Here is a 26,811-nt window from a genome sequence, read left to right on the forward strand (position 1 = left end):
GAAAATTCAACTTTCCCAACATCTGCTCTTGCTTCCTTTCTCCCTATGTGATTTTTTTCCACACACATATACCTGTAGTCCATAAATGAAGCAGTGCATGATTCTCACCAAAAGGTGAAAAGATTCTAGTGCCATATTCTTGGACTTGCAGAGTATGAGCTAAGTAAATCTCTTTTCCTTATAAATTATCCAGCCTTTGATAATTTGCTATAGCAACAGAAAACAGACTAAAACACATTTCTTTAATATTCTACTCAAAATCCTTCCTATTATTAAGAGTATATTTTCAAAATGGGACAAATTAAACAAAGTCCATAGTTCAGCATCAGAGAGAGAGAGAGAGAGAGAGAGAGAGAGAGAGAGAGAGAGAGAGAGAGAGAGAGAGAGATTCTGACAATATGAAGACAAAATTAAAAGCACCAACACACCTACAAAGATTTTAAAGTCAGTTGCCTACACAATCATAGCAGTTAGGAAATAGTAGGCTTCATACCACCAACCAGAGATTAAAAGAAATGTAAGCTGGGCACCAGTGGCTCACACCTGTAATCCTAGCTACTCAGGAGGCTGAGATCTGAGGATCACAGTTCAAAGCCAGCCTGGGCAGGAAACTCCGTGAAACTCTTATCTCTTATCTCCAATAAACCACCAGAAAACCAGGAGTGGTGCTGTAGCTCAAGTGGTAGAGCCTTGAGCTGAAGAGCTGAGGGATAGCACTCAGGCCCAGAGTTCAAGGCCCACGACCAACAAAAAAAAATGCAATGTAATACTATCTCTCTTTTTTTGGCAATATTGCCTTGTTCCTGCATGCTTGTGCTCTACCATTAAGGCAGGGCTGCAGCCCTTTTTTCCACTGGTTCTTTTTAGAATAGGACCTCACTTTCCATATGTATGTGTGCCCTAAGCCTTGATCAGCCTACTTCAAGATTCCCATAGTAAGTAGGGTCACAGGGATATATCACTGTGTCCAGCTATGGTCTGTTTAGGCGTCTTGTGAACTTTTCTGTCTGGGCTAGCAATGAGCTGAAATATTCCTCATCTTAGCCTCTGGAACCAGCCACTGGCACCCAGCTCAGAATAGTGCCTTTGAAAGTGTTCTGAGAAGACCCAGCACTAAGCATACCAAAAAAAAAAGTCTTTCAAGAAAAATAACAAAAACATTAACAAACTAAAACATATTCATCAACAAAAATGTTCACATAATGATCCTTGGAATATTTTAAGGAATAATGAAAATTATTCCAAATGGAAACCTAATAAAGGAGAGATAAGTAAACAGTGGGAAGCAGGTATGCTAGTGCACACTTTTTAAAAGTACAAATTATCAAACTGCTATGTATTTTGCTGCTAAAAAGAACAAAGGTAGAGGCTGGGAAGGTGGTTCAGTGGTAGAGCGCTTGCCTCACATGCATGAGGCCCTGGGTTCGATTCCTCAGCACCACATAAGCAAAAAGAAAAAAACCAGAAGTGGCACTGTGGCTCAAGTGGTAGAGCGCTAGCCTTGAGCTGAAGAGCTGAGGGACAGCGCCCAGGCCCAGAGTTCAGGCCCCACAACCGGACCAAAAAAAAAAAAAAAGAACAAAGGTAGCCCGGCACCAGTGGTTCATACCTGTAATCCTAACTACTCAGGACACTGAGGTCTGTAGATCCCAGTTCAAAGTCAGACAGGGCAGAAAAGTCCCCGTGAGACTCTTAACTCCAAAAACAGAAGTAGCACTATGTCTCAAGTTGTAGAGCCCTAGCTTTGAGCATAAAGAAGCTCACAGACAGTGCCCAAGCCCTGAGTTTGAGTCTCACAACCAACAAAGAAAGAGAAGAACTAACTTCAACTATGAAAAAGTAGAAAGGACTGGATTTACCTTGCTATGTCAAATTTTTAAAAACCCTGTGAAAATATATAACATATTTGATAACAATCATATAAGAACAATAATTGCTGAAGGAAGAGAAAAAGATCATTTCTGTGATTTCCCTAGTATAAGGGCCTGTGTAGACTTTCCCTTGAACTGAAATTAATGAGATAAGAATGCAGAAGACAAGAATTCTAAGAAATTGAAGATGGCGGAGGAGAAGCTGGAATCTGAACAAGCTCTCGCATAGAAAGGAGTTTTAGAGTTCCAGTGAACAGTCCTAAGCCAGAGAATCACACCAAGTGTGTCATCACAGGACAGAGAGTTAGACAAGAGAGGGGACACAGAGAGTCGGGGACGAAGGAGCCAGACGCAGCCGACGAGCGGATTCTACTCAACACCAACAAGAACCGACAAGGAGCGAACATCTTCATCCTGCTGTTTGCAGACCAGAGACGACCCAGGATCCAAGACTCGGCGTGAGTACAAGCCCGACATCCTCACTCCTCAGGGAGCAGAGGAGGGAAGGCCACCCCTCCCCCCCCAGCACCGGTGATCTCCATCTTGGATACCGACAAAGTTCGGAGGAGCTGCTAGCTCCAGCTCAGGCCTTGGAATAAAATGAGTCATTTAGCAGGTCACAAGAACTTAACGGCGAAGTGACCTGCCAGACTCAGCTCCATCCAGGGAAAAGCCACCCAGCTCAGGCGCCAGCCATCGGAGTGCCTTACTTCACTGGGTAACCAGAGCCAGAGGCTGCCCCTCCCTCTAGCAGCCTCGACAATCAATTGAAAAACAGAAACCCTGAGAATGGCTCCAGGCTGGGCGCTGTGAGCTTTATCACAAAATAGCCCCAGGGAAAAGCTACTGTTTATTGAAAGGCCTCAACCCTACCCAGAACCTCATCACCACATCCCCCTCTTTTGTGACTCTCAAAGCAGACCACCCTCCCAGAAAACTAACCTGGGAGGGGGATCTCAAAATCTTGGGTAAAGCAGAGCATTTTTCTGCCTCTTCCAACCAACCGACTTAAGAAACCAATCAAGCCACAGGACCTCAAGCTGACCAGAGACTCCAACAAGAGACTGGTTGCAGACAAAAGGGAGATACAGGATTCTTCCCACTCCTCCCCCCCCAAAAAAAAAATCAAAAGACTTTTTTTTTTTTTCTTTTTCTTTTTTTTTTCTTTTTTTCTTCTTCTTCTTCTTTTCTTTTTTTTTTTTTGCTTGTTTTTTGTTTTCTGTTACCTTATATATATATATATATATATATATATATATATATATATAAATTTTTTTCCCTTCTAAAACTTTTATTAATCTTTAATTTTTGCCTCTTCTGAAAAAATAATTGTTTTCCAGTAACCTTTTTTTTTTTTCTCATCTTATAATTTTTATTTTAGGAATACGTGAATAAGAGTTTTCCTTTCTTTTCTTGTCTTCTTTCTCTTTTTCTTTCTTTCTTAATTATCTTTTTGTTTTTTATCTAGCTCTACTGAACTTCTGATCTTTTCTTCTCCCGTTCCCATCCTTAAAGCTTTTCACATCTCCTCTATGTCCCTCCCCTTCTCTGAACATATTCACATTCCACTCTAAATAGACGGTCTTTTAACCTCTATAATAACATTAATTTTTACGTTTCTATTCTTTTTCTGGTCTCTCTTTAATCCCCTTTCCGTCTCTTCTTTTTCTCTCTCTCTCTACTTGCATCCTACCCAACTCATTTCCTGCACTGTGATTAGGACATAGTTAACTCTCCCTGTGCCTCCCCACACCAATCTACTCCTATTTTTTACCCACATCTCTCCCTAATCCTAATAATTTCTGGTTTTCCAAATTCTTTTCTGCGGTTCGAAGTCCTTTAACATATAGTCGTTTGATGTTGAATAGATGTATCTGTTGAACTAGATTGTATCTGTAGACTATTGACTGTACAAATGCAAACTTTGGTTGATGGTTGCCTTAAGATAGTGTTCTAGCACAAAACTGGTGCAATCTTTATCTCAAATGGGCCGAGTAAGCCGGAAAAACACAAGAAAAATGGCAAATTCGGGTATCTCAATTCCCAACCTTGATAATCAGGGATTAGAACAGATAAAGAATAATCCAGAGGAGAGTTCCCAAATAGCTCTACAAACACTAATAGCAAACATGATAAATGAGAAGTTTGACAATGTACAAAGGACTCTGTATGAGCGTGATAGGGAGAGAGAGGAGGCATCCCAGAAGTTTATACAGGAATATCATAAGCGTGAGGAAGCTTCTCAAAAACTGATACAGGATTTGCGTGAACAACTTGAGAATACTCAAAGAGAAAGGGAGGAATGGCGTGAGCAGGCAGAGAACACTCAAAGAGAACTGCAGGAATCCCACAGAAGGGAGGAAACTAATCAAAGAGTAATTCACGAATTAAGAGACCAGGTAGAGAATACACAAAGATCACTAAAGACATTCATGGAATCCATTAACAAAGAGCTGAAGGAAGTCAGGGAGACCACAAAGGGAATGCTGAATGGAACCCAACAGAAGGAATGGGAGTCCAAAGAAACCATAACCAATCAACTAAGTGATTTGAGAACAAACACTGAACACCAAATTAAGGAAGTAAAGAAAATCATACAAGACCTAAAACAGAGCTTCAACAAAGAACTTGAAACCATCAAAGCTGACCAATTAGAAGGAAAAGAGATAAAAAACAAAGTAGAGAGTCTTGACAGCAGGTTAGACCATGCAGAAGATCGAATCTCAGGGATTGAAGACAGCCTAGATATTATAGAGAAAGAACATACAACCATCCAAGACAAGTCCAAGAAATATGATAGGTCTATCCAACACCTGGAAGACACCATCAGAAGGCCCAATCTAAGGATAATGGGTGTAGAGGAGCACCTAGAAACAGAAGTTAATGGTCTAGGAAATTTGTTTAACAGGATCCTAGCAGAGAACTTCCCAAACATACAAAAAGATAGGCCTATTCAGATACAAGAAGCTTTTAGAACCCCAAATAGACCAGACCAGAATAGGACATCCCACCGTCACATTATAATCCACACAGGATCAACCCAGACCAAGGAAAAGATCCTTAAAGCTGTCAAGGAGAAAAGGTTAATCACCTATAAAGGGAAACCAGTTAGAATTACCTCAGATTTCTCAGCAGAGACAATCAAAGCAAGAAGAGCCTGGAATGACGTATGCCATGCCCTAAAAACAAACAACTATCAACCAAGAATACTGTACCCAGCTAAACTCTCCTTCATAACTGAAGGCCAAATAAAAACCTTCCATAGCAAAGAAAAATTGAAACAATACATCTCCACCAAACCAGCCCTGCAAAAGATTCTTAAAGATGTCCTACACATAGAAAACCAACAAGAACGCAACAAAGGCCAAGAAACTGCACCCAAACTGAGAATCCAAGAACCTTAGGAAGAACCCAGTTTTCACAGCCCCCAAGAAGGTGGATAACATGGCAGGAACCCCCAAATACCTCTCAGTCCTATCTCTTAACGTTAACGGACTGAACTCTCCAATTAAGCGACATAGACTGTCTAGTTGGATTAAAAAACAAGACCCCTCTATCTGCTGCCTGCAGGAGTCACATCTTGCCCGTAAAAACAAACATATTTTCAAAGTTAAAGGCTGGAACAAAATCTACCAAGCAAACGGCCCTCATAAACAGGCGGGAGTTGCAATCCTAATATCAGATAAAATAGACTTCAAACTAAAATTCGTGAGAAGAGATAAAGAAGGTCGCTACATACTAATTAAAGGATCTCTCCTTCAGGAGGATATTACAATTCTAAATATCTATTCGCCAAACAATGGAGCACCCAAATTTATCAAAGAAACACTACTTTCCCTCAAATCCCATATAGATCCAAAGACATTAATTGTTGGGGATTTTAACACACCACTCTCCCCACTAGATAGATCAACTCGGCAAAAACTCAACAGAGAAACCGCAGATCTAAACAGCTGCATAGATCAACTAGACTTAACAGACATTTACCGAACATTTCACCCAGCAGCAACAGAATACACGTTCTTCTCAGCAGCACATGGAACGTTTTCTAAAATAGACCACATTTTAGGCCACAAAGCAAACTTGTCCAAATTCAGAAACATTGAAGTTATACCTTGCATTCTCTCTGACCACAAGGGAATAAAATTAGATCTCAACACCAAAAGCCACCAAAGAAAGTCCGGTATCACATGGAGGCTGAACAACACACTGCTGAATCATGAGTGGGTCATGGAAGAGATTAGAAAGGAAATTCAAATGTTCATGCTATTCAACAAAAATGAACACACAAATTACCAGCTCCTCTGGGACACAGCAAAGGCAGTACTCAGAGGCAAGTTTATAGCTCTGAGCTCCTACATCAACAAATTGGAGAGATCGGAAACTAACAATTTAATGACACATCTAAACCTCCTTGAAAAAGAGCAGCAAGATAAACCCCAATCCAGTAGACGGAAAGAAATAATCAAAATTAAATCAGAATTAAATGAATTAGAATCCAAAAAAACTATAGAATCAACAAAACAAAGAGTTGGTTCTTTGAAAAACTTAACAAAATTGACAGACCCTTAGCAAACCTTATCAGAAAAAGGAGAGAACACACCCAAATTAATAAACTCAGAGATGAGAATGGAAACATCACCACAGAAACAACCAAGATTCAGAACATTATTAGGGGATACTTCTCAAAACTTTATGCTAATAAGTTTGAGAACTTGACAGAAATGGACCTTTTCCTAGCAAATATTGACATGCCAAAACTAAACCAAGATGAGTTAAACCAGCTTAACAGGCCCATATCAAGCATTGAAATAGAAACAGCAATAAGAGACCTCCCAGCTAAGAAAAGTCCAGGACCAGATGGTTTTACAGCGGAATTTTACAAGGCCTTCAAAGCAGAGCTCACACCAATACTCCTCCAACTCTTCAATGAAATTGAAAGAGAAAGCTCACTACCGAACACATTCTATGAAGCCATCATAACCCTCATCCCAAAACCAGGCAGGGACTCATCAAAGAAAGAGAACTATAGACCCATTTCTTTGATGAACATTGATGCAAAACTTCTCAACAAAATTTTGGCCAATCGACTTCAACAATTCATCCAAAAAATCATACACCATGATCAAACAGGATTCATTTCAGGGATGCAAAGCTGGTTCAATATACACAAATCAATTAATATTATTCATCACAACAACAGGAGCAAGAATAAGAACCACATGGTTATCTCAATAGATGCAGAAAAAGCATTCGACAAGATCCAACACCCCTTTATGATGAAGGTTCTGGAAAAATTAGGAATCCATGGAACATTCCTCAATACAATAAAGGCTGTATATGACAAACCTACAGCCAGCATTATACTCAATGGTGAAAAACTAAAGCCATTTCCTCTTAACTCAGGAACAAGACAAGGATGCCCACTCTCTCCACTTCTCTTCAATCTAGTATTAGAATGCCTAGCTACAGCAATAAGACAAGATGCAGACATAAAGGGGATCCAAATAGGGAAAGAAGAAATAAAACTCTCCCTCTTTGCAGATGACATGATCTTGTATTTAAAGAATCCCATAGATTCCACTCCCAAATTACTCAAGCTGATTCAAAACTTTGGCAAAGTAGCAGGTTATAAAATTAACCCCCAAAAATCAATGGCTTTTCTATATGCCAACAATGAGAAAAGTGTGGCTGAAATTAGGAAAGCAACTCCATTTGTAATAGCCCCACAAAAAATAAAATACCTAGGAATTAACTTAACCAAAGAAGTGAAGGACCTCTATGATGAAAACTTTAAAATCTTGAAAAAGGAAATCAACACAGAACTTAAAAAATGGCAAAACCTCCCATGCTCCTGGATTGGCAAGATTAACATCGTGAAAATGGCAATACTTCCCAAGGCTATCTACAAATTCAACGGGATACCTATCCAAATTCCACCCTCATTCTTCAAGGAAATAGAGGAGGCAATCCAAAAATTCATATGGAACAATAAAAGACCCCGAATAGCAAAAACGCTCCTCAACGGAAAGAACACTGCTGGAGGAATATCAATACCAAATTTCAAACTCTACTATAAAGCCATAGTAATCAAAACAGCTTGGTATTGGCATAAGAACAGACCTCAGGACCAATGGAATAGAATTGAAAACCCAGAAATGAACCTACAGACCTATAGCCATCTAATCTTCGATAAGGAAGCTAAAACAATAGAATGGAAGAAAGACAGCCTCTTCAGTAAATGGTGCTGGCAAAATTGGTTAACTACATGTAGAAAACTAAAGCTAGATCCTTATATATCACCCTGTACCAGAATCAACTCCAAATGGATCAAAGACCTTGAACTCAAAGCAGACACTCTGAAAACATTACAGGATGGAATAGGAGAAACCCTAGGTCTCCTTGGCTCAGGTCGAAATTTTCTGAATAGAGACCCGGAAGCACAACAAATCAAAGAAAGGTTGGACAAATGGGATTGCATAAGATTGCAGAGCTTCTGCAGGGCAAATGACATAGCTAGCAAGATCAATAGAAAGCCCACGGACTGGGAGAAGATCTTTACTAGCCATACAACGGACAAGGGTCTCATATCTAAAATATACTTGGAACTCAAAAAATTAAACCACCCAACAACAAATCCTCAAAGAATCAACTGCCCAATAAATAAGTGGGCTAAAGACTTAAAGAGAAGCTTCTCTGAAGAAGAAACAAGGATGGCCAATAGACACATGAAGAAATGTTCAACATCCCTAGCCATAAAAGAAATGCAAATCAAAACAACATTGAGATATCACCTCACTCCAGTTAGAACAGCAAAAATCAAGAACTCTAACAACAACAGATGCTGGAGGGGATGTGGACAGAAAGGAACCTTACTTCATTGTTGGTGGGAATGTAAACTTGTTCAACCACTTTGGAAAGCAGTATGGAGGTTCCTCAGAAGACTTCACATAGATCTCCCCTATGATCCAGCAATCCCACTTTTGGGCATTTACCCAAATGTTTACAAACAAGACCACACTAAAGCTACCAGCACAACTATGTTTATTGCAGCATTATTTACCATAGCTAAGATATGGAACCAACCCAGATGCCCCTCAGTAGATGAATGGATCAAGAAAATGTGGTATATATACACAATGGAATTCTATGCCTCCATCAGAAAGAATGACATTTCCCCATTTGTTAGGAAATGGAAAGGTTTGGAAAAAATTATATTAAGTGAAGTAAGCCAGGCCCAAAGAAGCATAGGTCCCATGGTTTCCCTTATTTGCAATATCTAGTATAGGTATGAGTCAAGCGGAAAAGGTCAGATAATGTGATGTTAGGAAAATGAACCCTTAAATATGTATTTTAATGTTTTCGTTTCTTTCATGCATGTGTTTCTAATGCATTTATAAGATTATTTCTTTGTTGCTTTGTATGTCCCTCCCCCACAGTGTAACCCCCGCTTTCACTATATTTGATGTCAGTATAACATGTGGAGGAGATGGGGACAAAAAGTCGTTTAAGGATTCAGGTGGACCTGTTGCAACAATGAGAAGTACAAAATGTCATGTCAAAACCAGCTTTACAATGTCGGTGTGGGGGGGGGGAGGGGGGTATAATTGGGTGGGGGGAGGGGGGTAAAATTGGGTGGGGGGAGGGGGGAGGCGGGGAAGGGAAGTGAAGGGTAAACAAAGGAGGAGGCTGCAATGCTTGGTAAGAAATGTATGCATTATCCTGCCCATGTAATTGTAGCCCCCCTGTACAGTATGTTCTCAAATAAAATAAAATACAATTTAAAAAAAAAAAAAAGAAATAATAATAGTAGAAATCAAAAAAAAAAAAAGAATTCTAAGAAATTATACAGTTGATAGAATTTATAGAAAATACTGCTAAATAAACCAATATAAATAAAATTTCCTATGTTCAGATAGAAAAGATGAACAAAATGTATGAGGAAAGCTCCTCAAATGGGAAGGAGGACTTTAATGATATGAGCCACTGGTGCCCAGCTTGCTTTAGATTTAACTATTAATTTCTTTCTTCTGCTTTTCAAAAAAATTACTAGGCTTATAGTAACTAGGAATTTAACAAACTATACTTTATTCACAGAATTGTCTCTTTATACATATATAAAAAACAATTACACAATTTAAACTAATTATCAAACAGAAATCAAAGCAATAATGGGAAAAGGAGAGAATTATGGAATAACATTTCTTTGCTTTGTTTTCAAGATTACAATGAATGATTAATTCTGTATTTTTTAAAGAATTTAATGGAAGTAAAATTTTAATTATTCAGTCAATTTTGATAAAACCCTATTCAATCAATAGATTCATTTTCAAATTAATACTTGCCTCACTGGATATTGAATTTGGGAAAATAATACAAAATTATGTGGAAGAGGAAGATCAAATTAAACATTCTCTTTCCAAACTAATAAATTTATTGTAGCTAATTATAATATGGAACATGTTTTATGGGTTTTTTATTCTTTACATTTAAGCAAGGTAAGTTCTACAAATTCTTCACTGATATCTTCTCTAAAGAAAAAATAAGAGAATAGTATATACCAACAGGCAAACTGAATTATAACATTTTCATAATCAATATAGAGACCAATCTTAAATTGGTTTTTGCTACTAGTCCTTTCTTCCCTATCTCCCAATTCATATCACATACACTGAATAAAGGAAAAGAACCTCATTAGCACCTTTCCTTACTTCTCCAAGAAAAGTTAAAATTAGCTTCTTATTAGCACAAATTAAGGGAAGTAAAAATGAGACTGCTTTTATAGCAGACTTTCTTTCCAGGAGCATACTCCTCAAACTCCAGATTCTCCCTTAACCACATACTCCATGAACTCTACATACTCCCAAAGTCTCTAACAAGTAGATGTAGGTGCATTCTCCGAAGACAGTCTTTCTGATTCTGAACGGTAATGTGATTAAATGCATCATTTAACTACACAATATTGCCTTTGTTTACCCTTTTAGGTATGGTAGGAATTATCAAAAAATATTTGATACTCATGCCTAAAACATGCATGAAATATATAATGCTAAATATGCACAGTAATTAAACACAATATATTCTAACCACACAAGGTCTCTGAAGAAGAGACCTAAATGTGATCATATCCTCAAGGTAGAGCACTAAGCATAACTAAAATTCACTGTGATGGTATTTGATGAGGCTTTCATGGAAATAAATCCTATGTTCTTAGCCATTCTTGATTTTGTTTGATAACCATAGTTGAATTTTTACATGGCATTTTCAAAGCAGAATTTCAAAGTATAATCGTATTAAAAATATTCACTCACTAGTTTAGAAATGTTTGTTACTCCTAGATGCTTGCTCAAATTGTATCATTTTTCAGCCTACTCCTTACTCAAAACTAAAGCATTTCATTTTCCTTTCTTTCTGGAATACAATGGGAGTGAAGAAAATGAAAAAGACAAGAAATTTAAAAGAGAACACAGGAGAGGGCAAAGAAAAATAAATAAGACCATAAGATAGGAAGGAAGAGCAAAGGAAAAGGTGAGGGAAGAGAGCAAGGGAAGTCTGAAAATAGATCATTTTTCCAGTTATGCATTTATGTATACTGAAAAACTTTAGTTCAAGAACATAATCTAGCCGGGCATTGGTGGCTCATGCCTGTAATCCTAGCTACTTGGGAGGCTGAGATCTGAGGATCACTGTTCAAAGCCAGCCTGGGCAGGAAAGTTCCTGAGACTCTTATCTCCAATAAACCACTAGGAAGTGGCCCTGTGGCTCAAGCGGTAGACCCCTCGCCTTGAGCTGAAGAGCTGAGGGACAGTGCCCAAACCCAGAGTTCAAGCCCCACAACTGACAAGAAAAAAGAACATAATCTAAGTTTTAATTTGGAAGTGTAATTGTGAAGGAGGATTTATGTAGTTTTAGCTAAACAGTATTCTGATGCTGGAGGGGATGTGGACAGAAGGGAACCCTACTGCACTGTTGGTGGGAGTGTAAACTTGTTCAACCACTTTGGAAAGTAGTGTGGAGATTCCTCAAAAGAGCTCCCCTATGACCCAGCAATCCCAATTTTGGGCATTTACCCAAATGATCACAAACAAGACCATACTAAAGCTACCAGCACAACTATGTTTATTTCAGCATTACTTACCATAGCTAAGATATAGAACCAACCTAGATGCCCCTCAGTAGATGAATAGATCAAGAAAATGTGGTATGTGTGTGTGTGTGTGTGTGTGTGTGTGTGTGTGTGTGTGTGTGTGTGTGTGTGTGTGTGTGTAAAATGGAATTCTATGCCTCCATCAGAAAGAATGGCATTACCCCATTTGTCAGGAAATGGAAAGACTTGGAAAAAATTATATTAAGTGAAATAAGACAGGCCCAAAGAAACATAAGTCCCATGGTTTCCCTTATTTGCAATAACTAGTATATGTCTAAGACAAGCAGAAACCATCAGATAAGTTGATGTTAGGTGAAATGAACCCCAAGATAAGGGCTCAAATGATTTTTTCTTTCTTGCTATTGTTTCTAACATATTTATAAGATATTTCTTTGTTGTTTTGTATGTCCCTCACCCATGGTATAACCTCTTTTTTCACTGTATTTGATGTTGATATAATTTGTGGAGGGGAAAGAAAAAAACAAATTGTTTAAATAGGGATACAGGTGGACCCATTGCAACAATGAGATGTACAAGATGTTATGTCGAAAAAGGAACTTTACAACTTGGGTGTGGGTGGGAGTAGATGGGAAGGATGGTAAGGGGAAACAAAGGAGGAGACAACAATGCTTGATAAGAAATGTACTCATTACCTTGCCCATGTAATTGTAACCCCTCTGTATGGTATTTTTACAATTGAAAAAAAAAAGGACAGTGCAGTTTTATAAGTATGTTGTGTTCATTCACTCACTTAAATCTACATGAATGACAAGAACACTTGACAATGGTAAATTAAAAAGAATCATTAGTCAATCTGTACAACCACCTACTCTAAATTCTTTATACTCTACATAAAATGCATCTCTTAGAAATGAAAAACAATAGAAACTAAAACATAACTAGGTCATGATCTGTACAGTTTTATTTGATTCTAAAGATAACAGTTGCTTATGATAATAGAGGTTCCTTAATAAGAATAACAACTGCTAATTTTAATTGAACCTCTATTCATTTTTAATTGAATTACTTTCAGTGACTTAAAAGTAAAACATAAAACAAAATTAATCTAGCATCTAAATGTCCAAGTATGTTATCAAGATACTAGGAAGACTTTCATGAGTAATTAGGCTTTCCCTGGAATTTTTCAGTCTTGAATGAGGGTAAACATACTTGGAAAACTAGGGTAAATTTCACTTAAACCTTTTATACTGGTGTGAGATAATGATAAAACAAGTAACCATAAACAATACTATTAGCTTAATCTGATATAAGACATGAATTTAATCAACGAGACCAGCCTTGGATCAATAACCTTGCTCTACTGCAATTTTGTAACAACTGATCACATTTTTATTTCTTTAACCTATATTAATTTTGTAAAATTTTCTAAGCTTCAGTTTTCCCAGATATAAAACAGAGTAATAGTTATTATTTTCTAGGACTATAAATAAAAATGCATTTATATATGTATATTTACCTACTTGTATACACAAATGACAATGTATAGCATTAGAAGTGTTATAATAAAATATATGTACACTATGCAATAGTAGAACATAGGAGAAAACCATTTGTCTATAGAGAGGATTAGACTACCAAGAGGGCCCAAAGGCACAACCTGATAATTCCAAGGATTAGAACTATATCAGATGACCCAAGTGGGAAACAGTATGTACTTCCAAAGGAAAAGCATGTGCAAATAAATGCATGGAAACATACAAGAACATGGTAGAATTATACATTATAGAATGAGACTGAATTTCGATTTAGATAATAAAAAAATTGTTGCATACCTCTTTTAGAGATAACAGTATGACACTAGAAATATACTTGAGGTGGTTTCTGACCTCATGAAACTTACAGCATAGTACAAAAATTAATATAAATAAACAATTATAAATAAGCATTTCTTTCAAGCATACAAAGTGTTGTTGAGAATCACTGACATTTATAGTTAACAGGTACAAACCATTTGACATTATAGAATTATCACTTTATATAAAATGGAGGCTCAAAAAAGTTAGGAAATATGGACAGTCCAAATCAAAACCAGCACATATTACAAAGCAATATTTTCTCAAGAAAAAAATCCAGCATGATCTTCATATGAAATATTTTTTTAATTCACTGGCAGCAATCAGGTGGTAAACTGAAGAGAAATAAAACTAAAAACTGGGTATTGCAAAAGTTCATAGAATCTAACAGAGTAGATGTCAGTTGCTCTTACCATAAGAAAAAATAAGAGAGGAGAGGGTAGGTATGTTAGATGATGGATATGCACAATGTTAGATATACACTACTTTGCTTGAGGTAGAATTGCATTTAAATGTTGTACACCTAAATATATATGTGTGTGTATATATATTTAAATCATTAATCATTTCAGAAGGAAAGAAAAAAGAAAATGAATAAATAAGATATACTATAATTTTTAAACCATTAAAGTTATTCAAGAAAAGAAAGAAAAATGACTAGGATTATAACTGTCAGTTCTAGTAAGAATGAAAGAATAAAACAGATATGTAAGATACTTAGGTAAAAACCTACAAGACATCACAAGGTTAAAACCCATAAAGTATTACAAGTGACTGGACATAAGAGGACACAGTACACTACCAAGCACTTCTATAACTCAAAAGTCTAAATGACTCCAAATCAGGAGAAAAGTAAAGCATTTCCTTTCTACTCATCCCCATCCCTAACCTACCTTTAAGCTCCAACACATACCTCATTGTGGCATGGGTAACAAAATATCCATGTGTAACTACAAAGTCTTTATTTCAACTGTTTACTAAAAAACTCTATGGTCTTTCACTTAAAACAACAAAGATCTTGGAATCTGTGAACTATTTTAATAAAGAAGTAACATATCAAACTGACTTCCCATTCTGTACTTACACATGGCCATTCATTTGGTGCTAAAACTGTCTTGAGTCTGCACCACAAATGACAATTACAGAATTCAATCTGTTCATTAAAAACAAAAATTAATTAGCTTCTAACATGATTACTAAATGATGGGCATAAACTTTCAGACTAATGTTAAAAAGAAAAATTTGATTTAATGTGTCTTATAATTATTAAAGTTTACTATCTTAAAGAGAAAAACAGAAACTATAAATTTATAAAACAACAGACCTTTAATATTTTAATATACTTACAAAAAGTAACTATATTTTTTAAAAAGGTGTCAGTTTCACATTTCTGCAAATCATCACTTTAGTGTATAATTTATTTATCAGACAACTGAATTTTCATCTTGTTCTCCATTCAGTTTCAGTATCACATCTTCTAGAAGAATAAAAAAGAGTCAAAAGTAGAGTGCTGGCTTAAAATTACTATAAAGATGATTCTGATTTCAGATTCAGACAAGGTGTTGAGGACTCCCAGGGGTTCTAGGATCTCACTTTTTGGAAGCAACTACATTAGACAAAATGTATTTTAAAAAGCAGCAGATGAAAGTGATTTGCAGACAGCATTAAAAAAAAAAGATGTATAAGCATGGTTGCATAGCTTATGAATTCTGAGCTTCAACAAACTGGAATTATAATGGAGTCAAACCTGTGGAGACAATTATCCATTATTTTACTAATAAAAGTAAATATAAAATAAACTAAAAAGATTCCTCCAAGAGATCATGGAATTGTAAGTAACAGCAGAGAAAAACTACATGCACAGATCACAGCTTGTACTTACAAAGCCAACAATAAAATCTACTAAAATAATTACATAATCAAGATTAGGTCATGGCTTCACTTCATTACAGTAATTATGGTGAGATAATAGAAAGCATTGCTGAGGGACAGCTCTCTTTCCTGAAGAGCTGTTAAAGTAGATAACCACATATTCAGAACTGTGTAAACTTCCTAGAGATAAAGCATAATTAAGAAGCTTAGAATTTCCCTCAGTCTCTGGGGTCTCTGACAATTCTTATCCCACTGAAATAGACTCTGGTCATCTGACATTTCTCTCTGCACATTTTCTACTTCATTTGTAATCACTGCTGTGAATTTTCTCCGTGTACAGTTCTTTGGGTTTTTTTTTAATGCCTCTGTTTTCAAAGGCTTCTTGTTCTACTTCCAACTCTGCTCTCATTTCTATGTCATCAGGTACAGTACTGTACCTTACCTCTTCTTCTACCTACACGTGAGTGTATATTTTGAAAACATAAATCTTACTTATTTAGCCATAATCTTATGCATTTTAAACAACAACCCAAACCATGAATAAGCTAAAAGCCAAACCATGAATAAGCTAAAAGACAGGACAGAAACACATGACTACAAATGACAAAAGAAAACAGAGAGTCAAGCACCAGTGGCTCATGCCTATAATCCTAGCGACTCAGCAGGCTAAAATCTGAGGATTGAAGTTCAAAGCCAAACCAGACAGGAAAATCTATGAGACTCTATCTCCAATTAATCACCAAAAAGCAAGAACTGAAACTGTGGCTCAAGTTGTACATTGCTAGCCTGAACAAGAAAACTGACGGACAGCATCCAGACCCTGAGTTCAAGCCTCTGGACTAATAATACTAGCACATTCCTTTGACGGCTAAAGTATTTTCAAGTCAATCTCAATACTTTTTCTGTTCTGTTTGTATCACCACAACCCACTTGGCCTCTTTCAATCTATAAGCCGTGAAGAGGAAAAAACAAACCTAAATCATAGTCTGTCTTGAGTAAATACAGATAAATGACTTCTTAAAGATACCAAGAAATAAGGTGATAAATAGGGCTTTTTATTATAGGGGGAAGGGCTATCAAAGAATAGTTTTACTCTTGTATAATTAGTCAGTTAAAGCCTTCTAAATCAGCCAGAGCTGTAGCTAAGCAACATGGTTTTTCACTGTGCTCAAAAGGGGGCTGCCAAACATCAGTAGCCTCATTTCTCACCAAAAGCTTTGACAAGTTTCCACTGTATTTTATATAATTGTAGCAGAGGGAGTGCCAGATTAGATCTGATCTGCTGTCATAATGGGATTTTTCCCCATATAACCTAATGATGTAAAGTTATATTTAACCCCCAAAAAGTCATCCCCAGGAACTCACTGTATATTCTGATTGCTTCTCATATCTAGAATTGGACAACTAGACGTTTTTCTGCTATTGAATACAACGAAAGTCAATGTTACATAGGTAGGTTTTACCTCTGATTGGCTCCAATATAAACTTAGCTACATAGTCCAAATCTGTTCAGGAATTTCAGATTTCAACAGACATTCTCTCACCAAATTGAAAAAGCAAACAAACAGCTGGTACTGCAAGTTCATACCCACACGAGTGTACACAAGTTAATCCTCTTGCCTCAACCCAGTCTTTGCACTACTTCTCCATCCTTATTCCTAAACCACAGAAAAACTTAAAAGCATTTTTAGTGTTTTATCTTTATCAAGAGTTCAAAGTTTTCTATCATGAATGTAGACATTCCCGTTGACATCTCTTGTTCACAAGTGAGTTGTAATCTTCCATGTTCACTTTCTTTCATTTCAGCATTCTGATTTATTTGTGAATTAGCTCTGCAAAGAGTGGGTCCTTTCCTCTTAACTGATGCCTAGACAAATGTATAGTTTCCCACCAACCTTTATCCAAGGAAGGGAAATCTGATCCCTTTGATCTTGTTTCAAATCTGACATTATTAACAGTTCATGTAACAATGACACAGTTAGCTCAGAGTACCATAGCCAGCAAGAAACTTCTGCTGTCACCACACTCACAACTACAAGATGAGATAGCTTGTATATTGATCCTAACTCACATTTGTCTGTGAGTTTGCCACATCCTCTTAGAAATTTATTTTAACTACCTAAAGAGCTAGGTTTTTCTATCTCATATCAAAACACAGTATATTCACCTTGGATAGGCAGCTCTCTCCTTTGTTCATTCTAATTCAAATACTTCAAGGTCCTAACATTAGATCAACAGGTTCAACACGGTTGATGATACATTTCAGTGCCATAAAATATAGACAAGAGTGTCATTCAGAAGCAGATATCAAACATCATGGCCTTGTAATAGCTAGAAAAATGTGTTTATCTCATATTCTAAGGTATCTGATTACTCCATGAGCCAAAAAAGGCAAATTAGGATTTTTTTAAAATCAGTGGTATCTCCAATATTATTTTCTGGCTCAAATTACCACAGACCTGTAATATATTGACAAGTAAACATCATTTTATTTTTCCTTCTCATTTCAGGCAAACTTATCAGTTTAAGTCACCATTATAAATGCATTTACTGAGTGGCTAGAAATGAAATCCTATACACTAACTTGAATAGAGGTACAGATGCGGAATAATAGTTAGCTTTACTATTGGCTGAGAGAAAAATCAGCAAATCTTCAGTTTGGCATACACAAGCACATCAACTGTGAGAATTCAAGGAATGGCCAACAAAAGGATAGGAACAACTGGTGACACAAAGCAACTGTTACTAAGTAGCTGCCATCTTTATTAGTTATTAGCCTCCTCAAATTTTTAGATTTTTCCAGTATTAAATGAAAATACAGAAAAAGTGAAAATTATACTTACTCTCTACGTGGATTCATTCATTTCCTACAGTGATTTTGGTAGTTTTGTTTATGTTACCAATCTTTAAAGAGTAAAAGTCTCTGGACACAATAATAACTTCGCCACCTATTTGCAGTATTCTTGGGATTCCTCAGGTTAACTCTCCATCTTGTTCTCAACTGAATGTGAATTCTAGGGGCATCATTGTCACTTAATAGATAGATTTGTGAGCCAAGGTTTTGGCTCATACCTGTAATCCCAGCTACTTGGGAGACAGAGACAGGAGGGTTGCAGTATGAGTGCAGCACGGGAGGAAAAGTAAACTCGACTCTATGTCAAGGAACATGCTGGGTATGGGGGCATACTCCTGTAATCCCAGCTTTGCGGGAAGTAGAAATATCTCTTCCCAAGGCCAGCCCAGATGAAAGTATGAGACACTATCTAAATAATAACTAAAGCAAAAAATGGCAAGAGGCAAGTGTTAGCTTGCTTGCCTAGCATACTGAAGTACCTGAATTCAAACTATACTGCCAAAATAATGAATAACTACATATGCCATCTTGTCTTTAATCTGATAGTGCCAGAATATTTGGCACATGAATGTCAGACCATCCATTGCAATAGTTATGCATGGTACCAAAAAGTAGGCATGATTTAAATAAAGAATAATGAACTAGTCAAACTATGATACATCTAAAAATACAGTACCATACTGTTACTTAAAATGTTGTCATTTCTATATACCTTATACAAAATTGTGAGCTAACTTATACAAATCCCACTGCACACATTTCCATAGTTTCCAATTTCACTTCTCAAAATTAAAAAGCCTCACTTTTGGTCCTTAAGGGATCTAATTTTTCTGGCTAAGCCCCCATTTATCTATCAAGTACATCCCAGGAAAACGTTTTCACATAACCTCATCTTTCTCTGTGACATTTGTTGTTAAATCACACTGGAATGCCTTTTTATGATCAATGACTTAAGAATGATATTCATTTAAAACCACAATATGGTACTATACATTGGGTGCATCATAATATATATGACTGTTAGGTCTGCCCAGGAGAACTGCCCCTCCCGCCCCCCATCCTGTGCCCCTCCTCTTCTTTAATTTTTATTGTTAAGATGATGTACAGACTGGTTACAGTTACATAAGTAAGGTAATGAATACATTTCTTTTCAAGCAGTGTTACCTCCTCCCTCATTTCCTCCAGCTTTCCCTCCCCCCAACTCCCCTTCGACACAGGTTGTAAAGTTCATTCCAACACAGTGTCTCACTGTTACATTGTTTCACCTTTTGTCCTGCCATTTCTGTGATTCCCCTTCCCTTCCCGGAATCAGATAAACTTACATGGAAGACAAAGAGTAGTAAAGTCAGAAATAGTGATCATGGGGAGTAAACCAAAGGAGAAGAAAAAAAAAAGGAAGACAAAAGAAACTACTGCAAACAATACAGTAAAAAAAAAAAATAGAAAAAACCACCACAAGAAAAAAAAAAAAAACCTTGTTTCCCTGGAGACCATTTTGATTTACATCATTTTATGTGGTCATGTGTATATCACTATTAGACCATTATGAGCCTCTGCTAGGACTATCTTAGGCATATACTAATTATTACAAATGACTTTTTCTAAGTATTTCCATTTCTTTATGAATGGGGTGGTGTCAAGTCTTTCTGATGGAAGCACAGAATTCCATTATTTTTGTCAAGAAAATCTACTTGGTTCCATCTGGCCCATATGTTACTTTGGTGAGAAAAAGATCAATTTACTTTCATTTATTTATTTTTTGGCAATACCAGAGTTCAAACTTGAGGTCTCAGACAGAATTAATAGGCTGGTTCTCTACCATTTCAGTCACACTTCTAGGTCTGCTTTCTTTTGCCTATTCTTTGAAATGGAATCCAGCAAACTTCTCCCAGGCAGACCTAACAATGACTAATGCTTTTTGTTGTTCATATGACTAGTTCATTATAAATATGTTAGAAACAATTGCATGAAAGGAAAAAAAACAAAAAAACATTTGAATACTTATCTTGGGGTTCATTCCCCTAACATCAACTTATCTGACCTTTTCTGCTTGACTCAGACATATACTAGTTATTGCAAATAAATGGAACCATGGGACCTATGTTTCTTTGGGCCTGGCTTACTTCACTTAATATAATTTTTTCCAAGTCTTTCCAGGGGCAATGCCATTCTTTTTTTTTTTTTTTTAATTTTTTTATTGTAGAGATACTATACAGAGGGTTACAGTTACATGAGTGAGGTAATGAGTACACTTCCACTTCCTCTTGAACATTGTTACCCCCTCCATTGTTTTCCCCCTACCATCCCCTCCCTCCCTCCCTTCCCCAAGGTTCTTTTTTTTTTTTTTTTTGATCATGATTAAGTGATTACTTAATTTCCGGAAATTCACAGTATTGTGGAATAATGATGCTCATTTAAAGTCATAAGTTCATTCTAACTTTCCTGGAGCAAATTGTCTATCACAGTCTGTAATATATAACGGTGCTCATATGTTATATACCATATATGTGATCAGCAGCATGGGGATATTTAGTAGTGGTTCAACCAGATGAGTGGGAGTTCTTTGTTTCTTAAGTCCTGTTAGTTTTGTCATATCACCTAACATTTTGGATTCATCATCCACTTATCAGGGAGACCATGTACTGTTTGTCTCTTCGTTCTTGGCTTACCTCGCTCAACATGATTCCTTCTAGCTCCATCCATTTCCCTGCAAATGCCATTATTTTGTCATTTCTAATGGCTGCATAATATTCCATTGTGTATAGATACCACAATTTTTGGATCTATTCATCTGTGGTGGGGCATCTAGGTTGTTTCCATATCCTAGCTATTGCGAACAGTGCTGCAATAAACATGGAGGTGCATGTGTCTTTGTATATTGGTTCCTGTTGTTCAGGGTAGATGCCTAGAAGTGGTATGACTGGGTCGTAAGGGAGGTCAATCTTTAGCTTTCTAAGGACCCTCCAGACTGCTTTCCAAAGTGGTTGTATGAGTGTACATTCCCACCAGCAGTGTAATAGCGTTCCTCGTTCTCCACATCCCCTCCAGCATTTGTCGTTGGCTGATTTGTGGATGTGGGACATTCTGACTGGGGTAAGGTGGTATCTCAGGGTTGTCTTTATTTGCATTTCCTTCACCACCAGGGATGATGAACATTTCCTCATGTGTTTCTTTGCCATTTTTATTTCTTCATTTGAGAAGTCCCTCTTTAGTTCCCTTGCCCATTTAGTAATTGGTTTGTTGGGTTTGGGAGGGATTAGTTTCTTGAGTTCCCTGTATATACAGGATGTTAACCCCTTGTCTGATATATTGCTGGTAAATATTTTTTCCCAATTAGTTGGTTGTCTTTCTAGCTTGGTTGCGATAGCTTTATCTGTGCAGAAGCTTTTTATTTTAAGGTAGTCCCATTTGTCGAGTCTCTCTCCAATTTGTTGTGACCCTGGGACTCTGTTCAGGAAGTTCCTTCCTGTGCCTATTAGTTCAAGTGTCTCTCCTACTCTGTCCTGCAGGCAATGCCATTCTTGACATGACTTCTTTTAAATTATTATTTCCTCTATCTTATTTGCTTCTGTCTCTCCAGTGCCTAAAATAGTATCCATCAAGTACAAATAAATATAAATTTCATGAATGAAAACAATGAATTTGAACTGATCTGCAGTAAAAAGTGTCCCATGGAAAGTAAAATATGTACCTTGTTAATTAGAAAAACAATAGTCTACAATTTAACTAAAACCCAACACATAAACGAGCTTGCTACTATTCATAAAGGAAGATACGGTGTTCTAGAAGTGAAGGAGATGTCTAGATAACCAATTATAGCATAGAATCGCTTTACTGTCCTACTACAGATTTTCAGCTACTGGAGACATCTAAAATTGAAAGCCAAGCTTTCCTTAACTCCACTTTTGGGGTAAATTCACGTAACGCAGTAAAAAGAACCCTATATAAGATCCATATAGTTGTTTTCTGGTTATTTGCACTAAACCAAGTAAAAAGCAGAGATACTTGACTAAATCATGGGATATTCAGCCTAGCAGAATGAAGACTGAGTAGTAGCTGAAAAAAAGTCTTCCAATATGGGAATAAATACTACTATGAAAAAAAAAAGGTAATAAATTCCCTTCAAGTTTGTCCTTAAGTATCCTCTGGTAGATTTAGAAGCAATGTTATCAATGTCACTGGCTCAGCTGGCAGTGAAAAGTCTTCAAAACCTCGTGTGGCTAGCCTATACTATAAGCTAGGCCATATTCTAGAGCAGAGCTGTCCATACACTGTCCAATACGGTATCCACTGGCTACTGTGTGTTTCAAACACTCAATATAGGACTAGAGAGGACAATTTCCTAAACACGGTTTCATTTCAGTTAGTTTTAATTGATATACATATTAGTAGCCACATGGGACTAGGGCCTATCACACTGGACTTCTCAGTTCTAGAGATAAGTGAAAAGCAGTATTTGTGAATTAGGAACTTTCTAGAGGAAGGAAGAGCAATAATACCACAAGAACTGAGAAACTGCTGTTTCTAAATGATGTTCAGTAAATTAGGAATTTAAATGAATTAAATAAAAGGTCTCTAAGAAAGTACTTATAAAGCCTTTTGTGTCAGCCGGTGTCTACTTTCTGCTGGTTATTTTGGAGATGGAGTCTAGTAGTTTTCTTCTTAGGATGGCCATGATCTTCCACACCTCAGCCTCCCAAGTAGCTAAAATTACAAGTGAGAATCACCAGTACCAAGCTTTATGTGCTTACTTCTGTGGTTTAATAAGCGTCTGTCTAGAAACAGGCAGATCTGTACTTTACAACTGGTTATAGTTTCTGTTTGTTTATAGCAACTTTGGCATAGTTTCTGTATCTTCATGGTACATTTATTTATTTGATGACATACTGTAACTCATCACATATTTTCAGAAAGGCTTTGCAAAAATACTCTTGTTGGTACTGGTCATTCTAAGCAGCTCCAATAGCTCTCTATATCATCCTCAGTCTATTTACTAGGAATACCTTTCTATTCCGCCCCCCTGTACTGATGTAAATTGGGATTTAGAAGCTGGTTTCTCTCAGAAGACTGACATACAAGCCAAGGAAGTGTGGGGCCCTGACTTCAAACCCCAGTACCACCATTAATTAATTCATTAAATGCTGATTCATATTTGTAATATGATACCTATTCAGAAAAAAAAATGGCTAAACTGCAATGCCAATTGGCCATAGACATGAGCACGGAGAAAATGAGAAGAAAACACATTTACTAAATCTTGACTGAAATTCATATCTTTAAAAATGCTAGAATCATTCCAAGAGAAGTAGAATTTCATAAATACTTGAAACCAGAAGGACAATCAGTATGGTAAAGTATGGTAACTTTTGTGAGCCAACAATTGAAAAGTACATACCTGAGTCCAAGATGGATGGACAAGGTAACATAGCTGAGGAGATGTATAATGAAGCATAAGGAGATTTGGTGGAGGTGTGAGAATGTGTGTAGAATAGTCAGGAAGCAGAGGGAGAAAACAGGGATATGGTGAAGAGGTATGACAGATTTAGAGGGATGTGAGAGGTTAAAATGTTACAAAGTTGACAATAGGGCAAGTAGCTTGAAGAATATTGTGGTAGAGAGCAAGAGAGTGGGGGTAGGTGTAGAGTGTACAGGGATGTAGGAACAGTAGGTTATCAGGAGATATGGGAGAACTTTTTTCTCCTGTTATTTTCATCACTCTGTAACGAAGTGTTGTACTACCATGGCTAAAATATTCAAATTGCCGCATATCTGGATATACAGCAGGGATTTATGCAGTAGGATGTACATACTTAGCATAAAAAGGGCAAATATGCATGGATGCACATCCATGAACACCTGTGCTTTTTGTTTCTTTCTGAGATAGTACAAGTAAGTGCTTAATGCTACTCTTATTTAAAATTCTTTAAAACCACACAATATCTATTACATACAACTGCCATTCACAGGTGGTAAAACTTCAAACTGAAGATGTAGCTTATCACGTGTGGAAATATCCTATTTTAAATATATTAAGCTAAATTTTCTTACAAGTTCCTGGAATCAATACTGGGATAGGCCAAGTATTTCAGATCAGGAAACTTTATTATATATTGGTTCCATTTTACTTTGAGGTCTTAGATGTGGATTGTGGTATCAGACATCATTAGGATAACATTACATTTCTTCTTTGAAACTACAAATAAACAATTAACAAGTCTTTAGTCTGGGGGAAAGAATATTAGTATTTCCAGAAGCATGATTCTTGTTCCCTGCCAACCAGAATCTCACCAAATCAAGTATGGATAGGAGCTGAATACTGAATCACACACACACAAGTACACACAATCCCCTTCCAAGTTTATAGTTTTCCTTTGCAAAATAGGCCTGTCATACTTTCTCTGCTTTTTTTATCACATAGAATTATTTCTGAAAGAATCCCATTGATTTTCCAATAAGGATCTTACTCCACAAAATGTGTATCATCTGGTTCATCCTTCTGGGCTTGTTTTCTCACTTCATGATCACTTTAAGTTTCCATGTTCATTTTGAAGACAAGGATTGGGCTTTAACTAAGGTCAAACTTTAAATATAATCTTACTTTTTGCCTCGAAAATGAATAGCTCTTCTGTATTAATTCTTTTCTGTTCTTCTTTCAGTTAATTTCACAACACTGAGATCTCCCAGGAAGTTTTTCCTCAATAGCATTCTTCTTGTTCACTCATTCACAAATAAAAAATATTTAAACTAACTTGCCTCTGAGCATCTGATTTCAGAGAATCTTATTCTCATGTTCTTACCTCTGAATTGTTAAGGTGACATTTGTGAGTTCCTGAAAACCAGCCATCAGTTGAGCATTGGTCAATGTCCACTTTCTGAAGGTTTATATCAACTTTCATGACACCCCTAAAATTGAACAAAATAGAAAGAAAAATTAATCTGAGCCTTTATAATTTCTAACTTTGTGTTCCGTCATGGAAATCAGACAAATCAGCATAATAAAAGTACTAAAAATTTCCAAAGTGCTCTCTCATATTTAAATGAAATATATCAAGAAAAGATAAAAAGTCAGCAAGCATAAGTTTTACCTAAGCCCCAAAGACAGGACCTCTGTATTGTTGATAGTCTTTAGCTCCTCATATAATGCCTAGATGCTCAAGAAATTTGAACCCAAAGCCACCAAAGAAAATCCTGTAACACATGGAGGCTGAACAACACACTGCTGAATCACAAGTGGGTCATGGAAGAGATTAGAAAGGAAATTCAAATGTTCGTGATATTTAACAAAAATGAACACAAATTACCAGCTTTTCTGGGACACAGCAAAGGCAGTACTCAGGGGCAAGTTTATAGCTCTGAGTTCCACACCAACAAATTGGAGAGATCTGAAACCAACAATTTAATGAGACATCTGAGCCTCCTTGAAAAAGTGCAGCAAGGTAAACCCCAATCCAGTAGATGGAAAGCAATAATTAAAATTAAAGCAGAATTAAATGAATTAGAATCCAAAAAAAACATAGAAAGAATCAACAAAACAAATAGTTGGTTCTTCGAAAAAATAAATAAAATTGACAGACCCTTAGCAAATCTTATCAGAAAAGGAAGAGAACACACCCAAATAAATAAACTCAGAGATGAGAATATAAACATCACCACAGAAACAACAAAAATTCAGAATATTATAAGGGAATACTTCTCAAAACTTTATGCTAATAAGTTTGAGAACTTGACAGAAATGGACCTTTTCCTAGCAAATATTGACATGCCAAAACTAAACCAAGATGAGTTAAACCATCTTAACAGGCCCATATCAAGCATTGAAATAGAAACAGCAATAAGAGACCTCCCAGCTAAGAAAAGCCCAGGACCAGATGGCTTTACAGCGGAATTCTACAAGGCCTTCAAAGCAGAGCTCACACCAATACTCCTCCAACTCTTCAATGAAATTGAAAGAGAAAGTTCACTACCGAACTCATTTTATGAAGCCATCATAACCCTCATCCCAAAACTAGGCAGAGACTCATCAAAGAAAGAGAACTATAGACCCATTTCTTTGATGAACATTGATGCAAAACTTCTCAACAAAATTCTGGCCAATCAACTTCAACAATTCATCCAAAAAATCATACACCACACAGGATTCATTTCAGGGATGCAAAGCTGGTTCAATGTACACAAATCAATTAATATAATTCATCACATCAACAGCAGCAAGGATAAGAACCACATGGTTATCTCAATAGATGCAGAAAAAGC

At 36.7% G+C, this 26,811-nt stretch overlaps 1 protein-coding gene across 1 annotated transcript in view; it reads right to left on the reverse strand.

Annotated features, from left to right (window-relative positions):
* Gpr158 (G protein-coupled receptor 158) overlaps positions 1 to 26,811 on the reverse strand; it is a 361,348-nt gene that overhangs the window by 300,670 nt on the left and 33,867 nt on the right. Inside the window, exon 2 of the mRNA XM_069998300.1 lies at positions 25,356 to 25,461. Coding sequence (XP_069854401.1) covers positions 25,356 to 25,461 — 106 coding nt within the window. The remainder of the gene's footprint in view (positions 1 to 25,355; positions 25,462 to 26,811) is intronic.

Source organism: Dipodomys merriami, unplaced genomic scaffold (assembly GCF_024711535.1).
Source record: "Dipodomys merriami isolate MVZ:Mamm:240054 unplaced genomic scaffold, mDipMer1.0.p SCAF_51, whole genome shotgun sequence".
Classification (NCBI taxonomy): domain Eukaryota; kingdom Metazoa; phylum Chordata; class Mammalia; order Rodentia; family Heteromyidae; genus Dipodomys; species Dipodomys merriami.